The sequence below is a fragment of the Squalius cephalus genome (genome assembly GCF_949319135.1).
Source record: "Squalius cephalus genome assembly, chromosome: 5".
Classification (NCBI taxonomy): domain Eukaryota; kingdom Metazoa; phylum Chordata; class Actinopteri; order Cypriniformes; family Leuciscidae; genus Squalius; species Squalius cephalus.
Window position 1 is genome coordinate 23,237,815 of NC_137126.1, and position 17,122 is coordinate 23,254,936.

Below are 17,122 nucleotides of genomic sequence, written 5' to 3' on the forward strand. Positions count from 1 at the left end.
GTGAATGGAGACTGAATCTGTCTGTTCCCAACTTTCTACTAAGCATCTTATTTTGTGACCCACGGAATAAAGAAATTCATGCAGGTTTGGGACAACATAAGGGTGAGTAAATAATAACAGAATTTACATTTTTGGGGAATTATACCTTTATGTAGGAAGGAACCAGTGGGAATGGGTGCCCTGTTCACAAACACTAGTGAATGGTGCCCCCTATTGCTGATACACATTGCTATGTCAATATAAATACGATCCCAGAACGGTGATAACATGATTATATAGAACCTTAAAAAGCACTAATACATTTGTAAATTAAATTGAAATCAATTGCGCCAAATACCGCGGCTTGATTAAATAAAGCAAGAATCTCAGCTTCAATGCAAAAAGGTCACAGTGCAAAATAAATAATAAAAACACTTTGTGCTTAACTGTTTACCTTTTTGATGTTTTGTGTGTCTGTAGTCCGAAGCTGAAACTATCACACTGGACGCAAGTAGAGCCCAGAGCACAATTCTATGCTGTGTCCATCACCATGCGCGCTGTGACGCTTAAAAGCGCATCATCACTCCGCCAGTCTCTCTCTCCCCTTCTCCATCGTGCTCGCGCATTGTTCACTGACAGTCAGCTGAAGATTGTGGAACTGACACCGGCAGCTTTGCTTCGCTTGGAAAACTTGCTGAAACTACGAATTATGGCACGCATAGGTCGGAGTTCTCTTTAAGAGGAAATGAAATTCATTCGTAAACAATAATTCAGGTGTTACTCGTTATAAAAATCTTTCAAAAGACGATGTCCTATGTCTCTCCTTGGAGGACCAGGCGAACGAGGTGTTCGTTTTTACCTGGAAACAGGTAGTACTTTGGGGAAACTGTGTATATAAAAAGGTAAGAAAGACTGATATTGACTGGTTGGCTACAAGAAGCACTCTGTCTGTGTATGTTTTTATTATTACTTGTTAATATATTTAAAAGTGACACAATGTGTAATGTTGTTGTGGTAAAAATAAGATAATATCAGTAGGGATATGCATATAATTAATAGACTAGCTCTAGTTGCTACTCTGCATTTTAGTATTTACAAGTAGCTGAAGCCCATACTGTATACATACTCTCATTGTAATTTTCTGGTAGATAAAACGGCCTATTATTTGCACTTTAAATGTATGTTTATATGTATTCTGTTCGATTTAATTTATCCTCTGTGAGATGTATGATGATTATGTAATTGAGAAAATAAAATAAATAGAAACTTTACTTCAGTTGCATGCCATATAAACACAATGTGAGTGTCAGGCAGAATTGACCCATGATTATTTGATCCAGACTGTATTTCACAACTAGATGATCTCTGACTCTGTTAATTGTGTGCTTCACAAATGAACTCCCAATACAAATGAAGTAGCCAATAAAATATTTCAGATGACATATAACCAGGCTCAAAGTCATCTGAAGTGTTGATGTGTCTACATTCTTATCATTTTTGAGTGATTACAGAGGCAAATGTGATTGCAGAGTGTAGATAACTGCAAGCCACTTTATGAAAAGTAGGTTAATGGTAGGGTGTTATTTGTCAATAATCAATAGCTTACAATATGCATAATTAATTATAAAACTGGAGGTCGGAGAGATAAATAGATAAACAGATTTGTTCAGTAGCAACTGTATGCGAGAGAGGTTGAAAGCAAAAAAGGGAGACAATACCAGAAAGACAAAGGCTTGATATTGTTTGAGGAGAACTGTGAGAATAAAGCCCATCTCTCAACTCTATTCTATTATCCTCAGATCTAAAATGAATGAAACACTGGACCTGAACTTTACCCTTGTGGATGATGGTAACTGGACTTTTCTCAATGGCTCCGGTGAATTCTTCTTACCTCAGAACAACATTACATATGTTGGATATTACCTGCATCAGCCATCAGTAGCAGCAGTCTTTATAGTGTCCTACCTTCTCATTTTCCTGGTCTGTATGGTCGGAAATGGAGTGGTGTGCTTCATTGTGTTGCGGAGCAAAAACATGCGCACTGTCACCAACCTTTTCATCCTCAACCTCGCCATCAGTGACCTCCTTGTTGGGATTTTCTGCATGCCCACAACTCTTCTTGACAACATTATTACAGGTCAGTGCAATGCCAGGAACCATATATGTAATTATTTGCATCTTCATTAAAGTCCCTTGTTCTAGCTAAGGTTATAAATGCTTGAATATTCAACTGACATTTATGAATCTCCCTAGGGCTGTCGTGACCAGAAAAGTGACCATCTATTCTAGTAGTATTCTAGGCATCAGTTAACACTGAGTTAATGTTGTGTGTGGCAGTAGAGGATGCTGTTCACCATTAGAATGACAGATTTAAGATAGGACCATGAAAAGCTATTCATGACAAGCCGGACCACAATTTTCATAAAGATTTACATTTAGAAGTGCTGCTAGACTATAAAAAAGGTTTTTGGTGCCACCCATTAGTGATAGGGAGTCACCATCAGTTTCTGAAATATAGTCATATGTTCTTGCATTTGTATCACATAACCATAGCCACAAGACAAAACTGCTACAAATTATGGATGCTGAGATAAACAAGAGATATACAGATAAAGTTGGTTCTTTACATAGTCTGTTTATTTCAAACAGACTGTGCCATTGCTTTAACTGCATTGACATGTCTTACAGATGTGTTTATGAGCTATTCTGAAACCGCTTAAAAAAGATCCAGCTCTGAATCTAAAATAAAATGCCATTGCATCTTGATTATGAGATTGTTGCTAGTTATGCAATATTTTTTTGTTGTTCTGGCAAATTGCTAATTTATCTGGTGTGTATGAAGTAACCATAACAAGTTAGTTAATTAGAAGCGAATGGATAATACCAAATCATAACTGATAAACTATACTTCTCTCATCTACTGCCACTATATTTATGTGAACATTACTTTTATGTAAAGAAATTTGAGTGTATATAAATTGAGTTGAGGAGGCAATTTACCTCCAGCACAAAATGAAAGGACACCAAGTGTCATACACATACATGTGTAACAACACAGCTGCTATATTCACTCACTGTCAAGAATGTTGCCTACAAGAACTAACACACATTTTTATTTAATATGCCATTGTGGTTCCAGCAATTATATGATTAGCTATTTATACTTTATTTTATTTTTTTATTTTTATTATTCTAAAGATTTGTTTTATTCTTTTTTTTTTTTTTTTTAAACTGCAAGACCATTGCCATATTAATAACTGATATACTCATGGCAATTTATAACTATGTTACGTTTGGGTGAATTGGTTACGAATTGTATGAAATACTTTCTCTCTCGTATGTGTTAATACAATCTACTGACGGCCATGCACTGACAGTTAGTTTTAGGGGTGGGGTTAGGAGTGGACCTACTAATCAAATCCCTATTAATACAAATTTGCTACCAATTTGCCAAAATGTAAAATAGTTTAAAAAAAAATCATGACAAGGCTGACAAATTCATGAAAATACTTTTAGTACTATTTTAATGCTGTAGGTAGAACCAGACATTGAAAGAGAAACAGATTCTAAGAAAGCACAGTCTTTCTTTGGAACTTCCTGCTGAGTGGTAGGAATTGTGTGTTTCCATAGAGACAAAGTCATTGGCAAGTTGGGAGTAGTGCACATTGGTGAAGTAACAAATTACAAATACAGAAATTGAAATTGTATTTCAAGTAGTTTAAAAATGGTGTACTTTTACTCGAGTACATTTTAAGTGATGTGACTATACATTTACTCTGATATTTTTTGCTCTGTTTGTGGTTGTCACATGCTTGTTTTAATTTTATTTATGCATCCGGGGAAGCATTTGTATCATGCAATGTCTAAATCAAAAATGTTCATTAACTGGAACATTGAGGTTGCATTTAACTCCACTTTTAGACATACTCACAAACTTCACCTCGGGGGAATCGCCACCGCCATTTTGAAGTGTGTTCAATTTCGTCAAGTGGACGAGGGAAGTTTATTTGGACAGAACCTCGACCCCTTGATTTTGACAGAGGGAGCGAGTCTACTCAACATGTACACTTCAGGCAGATCCTTAGACCACGATGCAACATGATTGTAATGTCACAGCAGATCACACTTAATTTACTTCCACCCCACATAATTAGTGTATGATATTGCCGTTATTTTGACATTTAACCGCATTTAATGATTGTACCATTAAGTTGACTGTTCTTTTTTTTAACACATATAGTTTATTGTATTATAATTTTTGTGTTTTTTATTTTATTTAATACAAATATATACATTTATTGATATTTAATATTTGTTTAGATTTCAATTTTTACCAGCCCAAGCATACAGGCCTATATAATGGTGCATAAAACAAATTCCTATGAAAAAAACAAAAAAACAAAAAAAAAACATAGCAGATAACAAGTGATCAAGGGCTTAGGGTGTTCCATTTTAACACATTTCAGTGCTTTCTGCCAGTAGTGAGTGCTCATGCAACAGAAGCAATGACATACATCTGAGTGAATGAGACGGAGGGAAGGGCATAAAAAAATTGGACTTAAACACAGCGTTATTATTTCAAAGTGATTTCCGTCATTCTGACAGACAATACGGTGGCTGAGAGCTCAGTGCGCTGCAAATGAAGAAAACGCATGCATTAGACATAGATTAAACATAGATAAATATTCTTGTTATACCGTCATATTAAAAATACCAAGCGTAATGTTCCCATGATGTCAGAAAATAGAGCATGAAGAAAATTGCACAGTTCATCCAGTCAAACTAATGGATAAGGATTATTTGTAGCGCAACCTTATTTTGAAATGATTTGTTTCAATCTTTTTGAGTGGAACTTCCCCAAACCGAAAGTGCCTCCCATAATCTTTAACTCTGTAGGCTCGGTAGGGAAAATGTGGAGAGAAGCGCAATCCGCCACGTCTCTCACTCACACACGTCCTGCAGATTCAGTATGCACCTTATTGGTGACCCATGTCATTATGTGCATCTCTGTCAGTGCGTGATGTAGATGTGATAAAACTACAGCTCGTTAATAATCAACATTTTTTGTGTGATCCATTTCATACAGTCCATCTTCATTTAGTGAGTGCACTTGCACTAGGGCTGCACGATTTGGGTAAAATGCCATACGATTATTGAGGTAAATATTGCGATTGCGATATAATAAAAAAATGGTTTCATGAGTGGTTCTCAAGGAAAATGCACTCACAGATTAGTGATAATGCTGAAATGTGTATTTCTCAACTCGTAGGCTACTAACAACAACAACAACTGATTGATAACACCTATAATGATCAATAAGCCATTGATGTCTGGATAAAAGCGATTCCGTCATTGCAATTGAAAGCTATCAATTTTTTAAAAACATTTATTAGGCTTAAAAAATAACTTTTAATTTAAGTGAACTTCAAACAATCCTCACATAAAGCCATAAAAAAAAATTAAACACTCACATAGGCTATCATATTTACCTGTGCCCTCTGTCTTACAGGTAGGACATACAGAAATTGAATAAAGTTATCAAACAGTCTGTGCTGCATAATTATAAATTATAAATTATATATAGACTAATCCTTATTAAAGTTACAAAAGTTCTTTAGTCAAGAGCAGTGAGTAATATTCTTTGTTCCATTTGTTCTTTGAATAACTTTAAAGGGGGGGGTGAAATGCTCATTTTCACTCAATCTCCTGTTAATCTTGAGTACCTATAGAGTAATATTGCATCCTTCATATCTCCAAAAAGTCTTTTGTTTTATTAAATTTTTAACAGAAAGATAGGCTGTACCGAGTCTTTCCGGAAAAAAACGAGCGGCTGGGGGCGGGCCGTGTGGGCGAAGCTTAGCTGTGCTAATGCGCCAAGCTAGTGACAACACACAGAGACATTTGTTCAACAAACAGTTTTACTCACCGTCCGGTTCCAACGCACGACCGCGAACCTTTATCATTGTGACTGCTCGATCCTTAAGCATTAGACGATCTGCAAATCCGTGGATCTGGGCTTTGTTTATAAAACAATCATCGTCGAAATGCAGGGAACAACAGTCTTACACAACTCCGTTTATGCTCAGGAAAACAAACTCCATCCACGGGTTCCTTAACGCTGGGTTCTTTGGGAATCTGTGCAGGGTTGTCTTGCCCTGGCAACCAAAAACACACTTCTTTGGTGACATTGACTTCCCAAAAGCCGGGCAGGGCGCTTTGATGGCGAACTGCTTTCACTCTCTTGCTCTAGTCTACGAGTGCGCGCGCGGCCGCGATCTTACCGGAGAAGTGCCCTTAGGACCCGTATAAGGAAATTCCGTTACATCTGACGTCACACATACCCATACTCGAAAAACACTTTCCGAAACTTGTGACAAACCGGAAGGAGTATTTTTGGAACAAAAATACTCCTTCAAACGTACAACTTAGTTTTTGAAACTGTGTCTATGTTTAGCATGGGAATCCAACTCTTTACCAGTGTAAAAAACTCAGTATGCATGAAATAGCATTTCACCCCCCCTTTAAAGAGAGAGATAATTAATGGCTACTGTGTACTGTCCCTTTAAGTCCAGCCGCTGCTGACAGAGACGCGGATCTCACGCGCGCTTCATTCTCTCATGAGTCACAACTCTTTACGTTCATCATAATGCTGCGTTCAAACGCGAATAGAGCGTCTGGCGCGAGTGATTTCCATGTTGTCAATGCCTAGGAGGTCCATCGCGGTGCGGTGGACGCGAATTGAGCGTCTGGCGCGATATTCGCATTATGCGCGAATAATTTTATTTGGTGCCTTTTGTGCATTCACGTGTTTGACGCGAATTCGCGTCTGACGCCCGAGTTGAAAAATCTGAACTTTGGCGTCAGTTCGCGCCGCGTTAAAGGACAAGTTCGGTATTTTACACTTAAAGCACTGTTTACAGATCGTTTCTGATGAAACAGAACGGTTAAGATTAAAATTTGGACACATGCTGTCCCGAGAATTTTAGGTTTCTTTCGCTTCCTGCACAGTCACCCAGATACACTCACACTAACAAAATGTATATGGGTGACTGTGCACCCCAACTCCAGCATTTACTCTCAGGTTGAGAGTGTTTTTGCAAATAATCATGAAGGTTTCCATGTCCTGGATGTTTTCAAAAATTAAGTGAAAGGCTCCATGGCATCGCACTTCATCGACTCCATCAGCACCCTCCACGCTTTCATTTGGTCATCATGATCCATCAACATGTATGATGGTTCTTGCACCTGGCCAGTGAAAAGCCCAAGACTGTTCCTCACGATGTAGGCTATTCTGCCTGGTACAAATGTTTCAGTGTGAGGGGCAGCTCCTCCACTTATAATGGGATTTTAGCAATATTGCAATTATATTTACCTCATGTAAACACAATACTTAATAATGTGATTAAGCTCATAATCGCATCAACTAAAATCGTATTAAAACAGGTGGCGTGGAGGGTACTGATGGAGTCGATGAAGTGCGATATGCCATGGAGCCTTTCACTTAATTTTTTAAAACATCCAGGACATGGAAACCTTCATGATTATTTGCAAAAACACGTAGGCCTACGCCGTTTTTAATCGCAGTATGCGGCCATGTAAACACTTTGATCGCACAAACTGAAGTGCGCGTGTGTTTTTGTCACGCACCTTAAACGCGTATTCATTTTAAACTTGACATTAGGAAGTTTTCCCTGAACTCTGTCAACACGACTCACTGTCAGCAGTCTGCCTTCATCCAGAAACAGCTCAAATAACGTGACAGCAGTGTATAAAACTGTTACAGGCATCGACATAATATTTCTATCTTCATCACGGCAGAGAATAACAAAATACGTCCATAAGAACCCGTTTGTTATTGCGTGGAACAGATCGTGCAGTTTCGTAAATCGTTGCAAAACAGAATTATCATTTGCGCATGTGCGTTTTCTACTGCGTCTACTACGCATGCGTAGAACGGATCGTGCAGGTGGAACGGATCATGTACCGACAGGTGTGTCTATTATTCAAGCTCTCAACGGAAGAATGTACGGGTGTGAGGTGTTTGGAAAAATAGGTCCACAGTTTTACAACGAAAGAAGCGAAAGAAACCTAAAATTCTCGGGACAGCAGCATGTGTCCAAATTTTAATCTTAACCGTTCTATTTCATCAGAAACGATCTGTAAACAGGGCTTTAAGTGTAAAATACCGAACTTGTCCTTTAACCAATCAGGAGCCTGCTTGCTGCTGTCACTTGGTGAAGTCATGTGATAAACGGGGGCAGTCCCGCTTTTCACTTTATAATTTTATTTTATATGTTTTGGCCTCAATAACTTATTTTATATGTTTGGCCTCAATACAATATTTTTGTAAAATAATAAGTCTGCTCTTATGTTATAATACTCGACAAAAAATATTTTTTTTGGCATATTGTGTTGATCAAGCGTGAAAAAGAACTGTATTTTGCCGTGTTGTCTTGTGCGCACGCACGACACTAGCGCGAGTCTTTCTGTGTCCTAGGCTCGTTTCCATTACAGATTAGCAAAAGTTTTGCGATTTTTTTTTTTTTTTTTTTTTTTTTTTTTTTTTGTAAATGTCAACAAAAAACTATTGCGAAATGATAGCGTTTCCATTAACCGATGTAATGCGACTAAAACTTCATTTTTTTTCCTCTTGCGATAAGTCATTACAAAAATTATGGCAACGGACGTTGGTAGGTCTATGCATAGACATGTCTATGGGTTTATGTATATCTCAGCCACTGCACTGGCCATTATTATTATTTGAAGGAGACCTGTGTGTTATCCAATCATTATTGGCAAGGAAAGACAAGGAAAAAAAATATTGTGAGGAAGATCACTAGGATTTATCACTAGGATGGATGACAGAAGAAACAAATCATTTTATTTGCCAGTCTTTGTAAAGTCACAAATCATTTTTGAATCATGGTATGAATATGATTATTTTATGTGTGCTATTGTAATTTTCTGAAATAACGACTGTGTTTCTCTTTAACATCTCTGTGTGAGATGCTCCATAAGGTTGATTTTAGGTTGTTGTAAATAATGTTTAAAAAATTTGCAATTTGAAATGTATTAAGTCAGAACTGCAAGAATGTAGTGCAATTTTCCATTAGCATTACAACACTTTTGTGAAAGTTCCCTTTTACTGGTGACGACTCGCACTACCCTGGTGTTGTTTGTTTGGGATGGAGCGCGCTCAGTAAGTTCTTGAGGGGGGTGACTGTGTTCACAATAAGAACTTCTTCCTCTTCTTGAGGGATCAGAGTGAGACATCTGTGCCCCATGGTTCAGGTCCTGCGTTTGCAGAGGTGGTGCGTTGGCTTTTGATCATGAGGATTGCAGGGTGAGTTGGTTCAAGTGAAGCTTGAGCTGAGTGTCCCCCCTTTCTCTTGCTCTTTCTTCCGACTCTGTATACCATTTTGAATCTGGAAGCTTGCTCTGTAAATTCTTCCGATCCCAATAGAGACTGTTGATAAAATGGATAATAAATGTAAGATTTGTACTGCCACACCCTTACTAATTTATGAGGGATGATGCTTACAATATGATGTTTTAAGATAGATAGACTGATAGATTCCAGCACAAGAAGAGGCAAAAGAGAATTTTTATTTGGTACTCGCGCGCTGTTATCAGTCCTCAGATTTGATCTGTGGTACGATTTGTCTCAAGGTTAACATTTAGAATTAGAGCTGCATGACTGACTGGTTTAGATGACGCAGATCCAAAATGGGACGCAACCCCCAGCCTGCTTGGGGCCTACCACTGTCAGTGGGCAGGACCCCAATAAATCTGGGGAGGCGAGACCCGAACTGAATTGTGTAACCCTTTTCAACTGTGCGCAGGACCTAAGGTTTCCTAACAGGTCAGCCTGGTAGACTTTCAGCCGTGATATTGTGTGAAGACCAGCTGCTGAATAAGCCTTACCCACCAAAGGTTTGGTTGGTTATGTCAGGGCCTTTAGGGACAATGCAGTCTGAGAGGAAAGATACCTGGCCAGCGTCTCTTCCACCTTAGGCATCTCCCCATAACCGTACTCTTTGTAGTTTAATATTGATGAATAGTGTGATGTTTGTGCACTATACACACAATAAGAGACTGGCTTCTTCCATGAACTCAACACCTCGGTGTGGAAATTGGGAAAAAACGGCAGTCCCAACGAGGAGGCTGTGACCTAGAGGGCGGGAAACGTGCATCTAATTTACTTTTGGGATGCATGTTCTGCTTCTTGGCTGGTCAGTCGATGTTTAACCTGGCAACAGCGCAAGTCACAAACTCCACCAGCTCCTCATATGCAGGAGAGTGTGGTGGCGAATCCTCAGTATCTCTTGCATCGATGATTAAAACATCTAACTCCTCAGAGCTAGAACTGCAGAACCGGTGCCTTACTTGGGGCAAAAGAAACCACAGCGCGTGCTTCCAAACCCTGAGAAAATCATTGGACTGATTTCTATCACGCGTTCCCACAGTGTCATTCAACGCAGCGCGAGTTCCCTTGAAAGGGAATTTCATTCAATATATATTTTAAATATAATACATATTCATTTAATTCAAGTGTTCAATTTGCACTTAAGTATATTATTTTGAAGTATATTATTTCTGTAATAAGTACTCTTTTTAAAAGTGTGATAAACTGTACTTTTTCACAAGGGGTATGACCTCATATAGATGACCTCAAAGATAAATGGATGACACAGAGACTAAAAGCTACAAAACTCAAATTCTGAATTCTAAATTCTGTTTTTATAAACATTTAAAATCCCCCTGTAGTCAATAATTTTATCACTTAAAACTCATGTTTGATCACCAAAATTACATATTTAAATGCTTTTTTCCTGTGAAAATAATTTATTCATGCCTTAAAACAGCTTGAATGTATCTCTGCACCCTTGCTTCAATTAGTATACGCAGTCCATGAATATGCACATTAGTCCCCGCCTCCACTTAATCACAGCAGCTCGGACTACCTGATCCACTCGGTCAACTTTACTGTAGTAAACACTGCAATACTGGTTTAATTTAGCCATATATGTTTGAACCAGAAACCGATTCAGAAGAAGAAGAGGAAGAGTTAGGCTCGTCTACAAGTCGATGTTTCAGAATGGTAACACGTTTTATGTATCGCTCTCAATGTCGCACACATGACTAATTGATATGAATAGTCTTTGACTACATTATCAAACATCAAGTAATGTGTTGCTAATGTTACACAAACGCTTTGAACAATTTAGAACGTCAGTGAAGAAAGGCATATAGTTCATCATAACATCGTTATATACATAATATACATATTTTACCAGCTATATTGCTAAATCCAAATTTTTCAGATCAACAGAAAAATATACTGGGATAACCTGGCTTCTCTTGATGCTATAAAAAAACGGGAATGTGACGTCATGATTGACAGCTGTGATTGACAGCTTCTGTAAACGAAGTAGTCACTGAGACACCAATGGACATTTTTGGGGATTTTTGGGAGGAGATTGGAGTTTCAGCTTTAATTTCTACATGCCCATGACTGTTTATTTCACGCTTACATAATGAGTTGATCTGCAGTAAACTGATTGATATCGCGGCTCCACTTCACGCTCACAACTGCGCAGACTCTGGTCCTGTGTTCACTACTGCACAGAATCAGGTCCCAAATCTGCGAAAGATGTCAGATGGACTTTGGCGGCTTCACTTTTCACCAATGGAAAAGAGTGAAGGGGCGTCGTCCATCTTTTTTTAGTCTATGATTTGCACATAATTTGTCTTAAAACATTAAAAACACCACATAGTCATATAAACAATGTAAGGCTGGTGCCAGTATGTCTGGTCGACCCCTTGATGAAACAAAAGGCCCTCCTGAAAATTAACACTTGAACTATCTCCTGCATATGTAACAGGGATTTCTGAGATGCAGCACACAGTCCAGTTCACACTTCACACACACTATCTCCCCTTCATGTACAAGAAGTATCTATGCATGTTTGATATCATTTTAAGTGTCTCAGTGCGCCTGGTAAAATGGTCTCATTCTCCCAACCAGAATGAAAAGCTAAAAGAAGTTATAAAATATGAGAAAAGTGATGTGTCCCTTAAAGGTGTTTCCCTCCCCCAGATCCTCCATTCAGACTATACCTCCTGTATGTAAAACAAGAACCTATTCAAATACAAATTCTGATCTCACAGTGTGAATCCCTGAATAGGGAAGCAAAATCGAATTATAATGACAGACGCCACCATTTGGTAAGAATATTGAATTATCTGGGTATATAAGGAAAAGGTGTAGAAAAGTTCGAGGAGTCTGTAGGTTGACTGCCCACACAACGCTGTGTGTAATTTTGTTGACAGGTCATTTCTACAAATTCCGTGATTTCTTAATTATTATTATTGGTATGCTTCACTGATGATTTTATTCTTTTAAATTGGATTTTGAATTATTACTTCATTACCTGGTCAATAAATTGGAAACGTTTGATCTTATTCTGACTGACTCTGAGATTGTTTTTTCCCTTATAGATTATAGGATCCGTATATTTCCACAAGCCTGCGCTAGACATTAGTGACGACTAATACTGATATCAGATTCAAGTGTACTTGAATGAGGGGGATGAGTTATTTCCATCTAGAATCAGCAAATGCTGTTTGATCAACCTGGATTCGGGTGTGTCCATAACCTCTGTTCTAATTTAATGTTCCTTAAGTGTACGTGGAAATACCATGGGCTTGACTAAACTAAAGCCATTTTAAGAAAAGTAAGTTGATCGACTAACGTCTTTTAATGGTGGTCATGACCTCTACTAAAGTGAAACGATTTAATTAAGTTCCTGAGGTGGCATTCAAGGGGGCTATGTAAGTGTCTTGTTATTTTGTACGTGTGAATACGGCAAATCTCAGATATTTAGGCAATTACCTCTGTTTTGATAAATCAGACTGGCGAGATTGTGATCGTGCAACCTCGAGAGAAGGACTGCAAAGCGATATAGTTTACTGATCTAAACGGGTAAAATATAATCAGAGTTTAAAATAATAATCAAATATTCGTTCACGTTTAATGATGCACAGATATCATTAAAACCTTTTCATTTATGGAGTCAGATGAAATAACGAGAAAATACATATGAGAATTGTGTTCCATTTAATCTTGTTGTGTTGCGTAAAAGGAAAGACAGTAACGCGCAGAGAAACCTTCCCCGTACTATTGGAAACCCCCATTGGACCAATAGACGGGCTTACAACAATGTTAAAAACATGACCACAGGGGGTCTTTAAAAAGCAGTTCTATCATAACTCTCAGAGTGTTTGGTCTCGGAATACATCTGCGCTGCTGCTGTTGCTGTTGGTTATTGCTGCTGCAGAGCAAGTTATGGGACTTGCGACTGCCAATTTATGCACTGCTGTGAGCAATTCATACATGCTGTTGCTGTACAATATAGTGCACATGAATTGCCCACAGCAGATCTATACTGGTGCAGCTGGGGAATATGGAGGGCTTCTGAAAGCACGCTGCACTGCTAAGGCAAATGCTAACCAAGTATTTCAAGGTTTAGCGTGCAAGCTCATTGGCTACTGATACAGCGGGAACCAATCAGCTGTGCCCTATAGAGAATGATGTAATTGCAATCAGGTTGTGTTAAAGGTCCCATTGCATGGATTATTTTATTATTTTAGAATGTTTCCTGGGGTGCCCTTATAATGTTAGTATGTTTTTAGATCAAAAGTTGTTATAATTTAGAAATAAAAGGCATATTTCCTAGCCTGATTTTAGCCTCTGATTTGAACGCTCTGTTTGAAGGGGCGTGTCTGCTGTGAGACTTCAGTGTAAACGCCCACTGCTGTGATTGGCTGACATGCTTGCATATGAATTATCTAGCATTACATATGGAACTCTCTCGAAAACTTTTACTATTACAGCTATTATATGTTTTTACTATTACAGCTTATCGGGATTAACAAATCGTGAGAAGTTTTTTAAGTATTTAGATCTATTCCCATCACATAAAAGGTTGCAGTGATGAGCATTGAGCAGATGACAGTCTGTTGATCGTGAATGAAGACTGCACTCTCATTAATGCTTTCACCACTGCAAACATGAGGTAAGTACAGTAAGAGCTTCGTTGTGCAGTGTAACAGCATCATTGATTTCATAACGAGTTTTGGCAAGTGTCCAGATAAACTCGCGCTATGTGATTGACAGCTTGGGTGATTGGAAAGGGATTGTTCTTTGATCGCTTTCTGTATATATATTAATCACAGTTTAAGTAAGATTATTTTCATCCTACTAAGAGAAACGATGTGAAGTTGATCGTTTAGTCACTGGCTTGATTTACTGATGCATAAACGGTATTGAATGATTTTGAGAGAAAGATTATCTGTCTGAACTTGAACAATTACACATCAGAAATTCACATAACCCACTGGTTCTTCGGAGGCTCAGATGAAGGAACTAAAAAAATACTTTTGTGTTCATTTGTACATCCAAACACTGAGCAACTGCCATGCTTCGCTCGTTTGCAAGCCATGATGTCTCTCGAGGAAAAAACAATATCGCGCTCGCATATATTGTCATATTCTCATGGGCGGGCCAAATTCTTTTTGCGGGCAAAGAAGAGAAAGGGGAGGTAATCTTTCCCCTTATGACAACATAAAGGGAAGATCTCTAGATTCGCCCGTCTGAGCTTTCATTTTCTCAAAAATACCCAGGGCTTGGTTTACACCCATCAAAACGACTAGCCACTGGGGGACCATAGGCAGGCTAGGAAAACTCATATTAAGGTTAAAAAATCTCATAAAGTGACATTTTCATGCAATGGGACCTTTAAGGACCTATTAGCTTGCGCTATCTAGAGTTTCATGACAGAACTTTGTATTTCACATTGACGCAAGAACATATCCTGTGTGAACGGTCACTATAAAACACAAATGAATTCTGTCTCCTACACACACACACTCCCCACCTCCACAGTGAAATATAGTTAAGCCTTTCCCTAAGCCAATTCACCTCCTCCAATCATACACAAAATGCATCAAATCCCACCAGATGGTAAGTGTGATTGCAGCAACTGACCCACATGCTGTATACTGAGGCAAATTTGAAGGCATCTTGCTGTTCTGGCCCACATCAGTGCGTTGTTTAAACCCCAGTCAAAAATGAGCCTAATTTTAAAGTCAAAACTTGCTAAATTAATTGAAATGATATTCAGTATCGTTAACCATGAATTAGATTTTTATGTTTATAAGGTTTTTCAATCGGTCATAGTTTCCACACAAATGTTAATTATTACCTCAGTCAAAAATGGATTTCTAATATCTGTATTTCTGATTTTTTTTTCCTACATAAAGTGGCATTTTGTCAATCTGAAAAATACCATCCACTGTACATGAATGTACCCCAGCTGCTTGGGTGACTCAATGTGTCCCAAATAGATGCATGTCAAATGACACTCAACATGATGAACTGCATCATTGTAAACGCTATGAAAGTGCATACATTATTGGACACCATTTACAATAATTTTAACTGACATTAATGTTATCCAATTAATGTGTAAATGCCTGTATAATTTAGCCAGGATTATCTCTTATTATGTGATCTCACTCTTCTCCACAGGTTGGCCATTTGGGAGCATGGTCTGCAAAATGAGCGGTATGGTCCAGGGCATTTCAGTCTCAGCATCAGTTTTCACCTTGGTTGCCATAGCGGTTGACAGGTAATGTCATGGTAATATCACCTTGTCCCTCAGCTAAGGCATTAATGATGCACACTCAAAAGATCAAATATTTAAATAGCATTTGAGCTTGAATATTTAAAATATTTAAGTGGTTTCTTAACCTTTGTGACTCGAAGGCCCCTCATTATCCAACACAATATATATAAAGGCTTGGACATTTCTGGCGTTTCTGCTGTAATCATGTAATCAAAGCCGCTTGTTTTCAAACTTTTTTTATTAACAAATCGTGAGTATTGATGTATTAAAAAAACAAAACTATGTGTACTTTTGTGTTTTGTGATTTTTATCTTGTTTTCTTTTTTACTTTTTTTTTTTTTTGCATTTTAATTAAGATTAGTGTTAAATTCTTTGGATATATTAATAATAATAATGTCTTCATTTAAATACTTTAAGTTATCCTGCTGCCCCCTTGGTGTAACGTGTATGTTCTGTTTAGTTCCATTTAAGCCTGCCTGAGTTTGTACAGTAGTTTGTTTCCTTGGTAACTCGTTAGTTAATAATTCTGTTCAACTGTGTCTGTTTAGTTTCCTCATTTAGGGCACGTTTACACAACAACGATATGCTTAAAATGGAGAAGTTTTTACTTTGAATTTTTCACATACAGATGACACCATTGTAAAAAAGCTCCCCATTCACACGGATCTAAGAAAACGACTAAAAACGTCTCTGGTTACTTGCGTAACCTATGTTCTCTGAATAGGGAACGGGACGCTGCGGATAGCGCAGTGGGATATTCTCTGAATGTGCCGATTGTCTGAAGCCCTATAGAATCACGCCAATTCATTGGCTGATGGCGCTCGCGCAGTCTGGCTCTGCCCCGACGTTCTTACGTCGCATCATCATGTATGCGCGCGCGCCATCTTCTCCTCAGATTTCTCTGCCGAAAAGAAAAACTGTCAGCAGCGCGAGGAGCTTGGCAGCTGACGCAGCGTTTCGTTCCCTATTCAGAGAACATAGGTTACGCAAGTAACCAGAGACGTTCTCTTTCATAGGTTCACTCAACGCTGCGGATAGTGCAGTGGGAACGGAATACCAAACTCGCCAAGCAAAGAGCGCTGCCATGACTGGCACCAATAAAACAATAACCATGAAAGGTTCAAACAGAAAGAACCTGGGAACCCGGAGTCATGTCAAGATCCAAATTGTAGAATCTTACAAAAGTGTGCGGAGAGGACCAGCCTGCCGCAACACAAATGTCCTCCAAAAGTGCTCCTCTAAAAAGAGCTTGAGAGGATGCCACACTTCTGGTGGAATGTGCTCTAATGCTAAGAGGTGAAGGCAAACCACGCACCTCGTAAGCCATTGAGATAGCTTCCGTGACCCAGTGAGAAATCCTCTGCTTTGATGCAGCAAGCCCATGGCGGCCAGCACCAAAGCAAACCAGAAGCTGGTTAGATTTTCTCCAACCGCCTGAGCGGTCTACATATAAC

The 17,122-nt window shown here is 38.6% G+C and overlaps 1 protein-coding gene across 1 annotated transcript in view; it reads left to right on the forward strand.

The window, feature by feature from the left end:
* The first annotated feature begins 570 nt into the window (after positions 1–570).
* npffr2a (neuropeptide FF receptor 2a) overlaps positions 571–17,122 on the forward strand; it is a 54,389-nt gene continuing 37,837 nt past the window's right edge. The window contains exons 1-3 of the mRNA XM_079872325.1: positions 571–881; positions 1,779–2,116; positions 15,572–15,671. Coding sequence (XP_079728451.1) covers positions 1,786–2,116; positions 15,572–15,671 — 431 coding nt within the window. The 5' untranslated portion in view covers positions 571–881; positions 1,779–1,785. The remainder of the gene's footprint in view (positions 882–1,778; positions 2,117–15,571; positions 15,672–17,122) is intronic.